The 1,822-nt window shown below is 54.1% G+C and overlaps 1 protein-coding gene across 1 annotated transcript in view; it reads right to left on the bottom strand.

The window, feature by feature from the left end:
• Positions 1-1,667, bottom strand: part of VOLCADRAFT_92756 (uncharacterized protein) — a gene marked incomplete at both ends in the record, with an annotated part of 2,826 nt that extends 1,159 nt beyond the window's left edge. The window contains 2 exons of the mRNA XM_002952014.1: positions 663-872; positions 1,593-1,667. Of these exons, the coding sequence (XP_002952060.1) occupies positions 663-872; positions 1,593-1,667 (285 nt within the window). The remainder of the gene's footprint in view (positions 1-662; positions 873-1,592) is intronic.
• Between the last annotated feature and the right edge of the window lie 155 nt (positions 1,668-1,822).

Raw genomic sequence — 1,822 nt, 5'->3', positions numbered from 1 at the left:
CTGCGGGAGGGCATAATTTCGGTCAATAAACCTAAAAAAATTTTGGCGCCTTCCGGCGCCAAAAGAGACAGCATTTCAGGGCTCCACGTTCCGTACACATTGCAGGGGGGGCAAGGGTTCGTTGCCAAGCAAGTTCTTGCGCCATGAAGTTAGCATCGCCCCCGAGCTATTCATCGCCGACCGCATGCGGTTGAAGCGCGGGGCGTGAAGGATATTCTCGACCTTATCGGTGATATGCGTGTAAGGTGCATCCTAGTGGAGGACTTGTACTTGGCCATCGCCCCCTTCAACATTGCATCCTCCTTCTTCAAGGACCCGACATACTCAGCTTCACAAAAAGACCTTCGTTGAACTTAAGCCGGTGATGTTTGGTACTTTAAGCCAGTCCATGTATTCACAGATCGTTGGGAAGTGAGTGAAAGGCATGGCTTGGTACAGGACCATGTATGCGCCACAAAACAGAGCCAACAAGGGATTGTCGGCAACCTCGGTCATGGCCAGGTGCTTGTCAGTTTGCTGTTGCTGCTGATCCTGCGTGTACTGGACTACAGCCGCTTTGTGGGAGTAGGAGGCCTCGTGCCGGGTGTAAGCTGAGCAATCCCAGTTCGTGCGGGAAATGGTGGCGTTACTCTCCTTATGTGTGTCGCAAAAAAACAGATGACCGTCGTCGAGCCCTGAAGTGCATAGGCCCAGCTCTTGAAATCACCACCACAAGTGTCAGTCAGCCAAATAATGTCCTCGTTGGGATTACGAGGCCGCTCAAACCCCGGGGGGACACCAACGGCATCGATCTTATTGGTGGACTTGGTGCGCTTCCGTTGCAGGTTGGCGGTGGCATTGGGGGTGGCGGGGGGCAGGAGTGTTGCCGGCTGCTGTTCGTAGCGGTGGTGTTGGGGGTGGTGGGCAGGAGAGGTGCTGGCTGCTGACTGGGACCGGTGGAGGCAGTGTTGGCTTGAGTGTGCCTTTTCTTCTGTGGAGGAAGGGCCACGGTGCTGGCGTTTCCGGAGGTGGGAGGTGGTGGTGCTGGGAAAAGTAGACCTGGAGAGCTTCACTGGCGCTGCCCGATGGCCCAAGTAACGGCTCTTCCGCCTCAATATATGTTGCTGGGGGATCAGCAGTGGCTTTACGACCGGTCAGCATGCCGGCCAACGTGCGTTGTCGACCGCTGGAAATTTCTGCACGCGTTTCCTTCGTTCCCCGGCGAGATGCCGCGGTCAGCAGTTAAAAGTATGCTGAAAATACAAGCAATATGATGAAGATTATGCATAGGATAGGCCACATGGGACCAATATCTGGTATGCCAAAGTCCACAATTGACCAAGTCAAGTGCTGCGGCAGCTGCAAGTCATCGGTACAGACGCTAGAAATGTAATAATGTATCAGTGATAACCGTCACCGAATTGTGTAGAGGTGGTCGTGACATTCTTTTACAAAGTCAAACACAGAGTTCGAGTCCAGCGCGCGGCCCTACGGGCTGCAATAGAGGCTTCAATCACGTCTTTCGGTCGAATTTTGGTCATTTGGGTCCCGCAGCCGGGGCCTTAAGCCGAATTTCGGCTGCGGGTACTGTGTTACGGACCCGCAGGACCCACCGGATTTGCCGACCTCTGGTTGCTAATCGGCCGCGGAACCGCTTCAAGTGAGAAGGAATTCGGAACAGCTTCCATTGGGATAAGGGATTTGTGTTACATTTTAGTATGCCTTGTAGCAACGTTAAAATAGAACTCACCGCCACTCACTGTCGCTGAACTAGCTTTAGTTATCCTTGGCTGACGTCCAGCCGGGAATGGAGGCGGGTGGCCACCGTGAGGAGGAATTGGGC

The sequence above is a fragment of the Volvox carteri genome (genome assembly GCF_000143455.1).
Source record: "Volvox carteri f. nagariensis unplaced genomic scaffold VOLCAscaffold_27, whole genome shotgun sequence".
NCBI classification, from domain to species: Eukaryota; Viridiplantae; Chlorophyta; class Chlorophyceae; order Chlamydomonadales; family Volvocaceae; genus Volvox; species Volvox carteri.
This window is presented reverse-complemented; position numbering and strand designations above follow the sequence as displayed.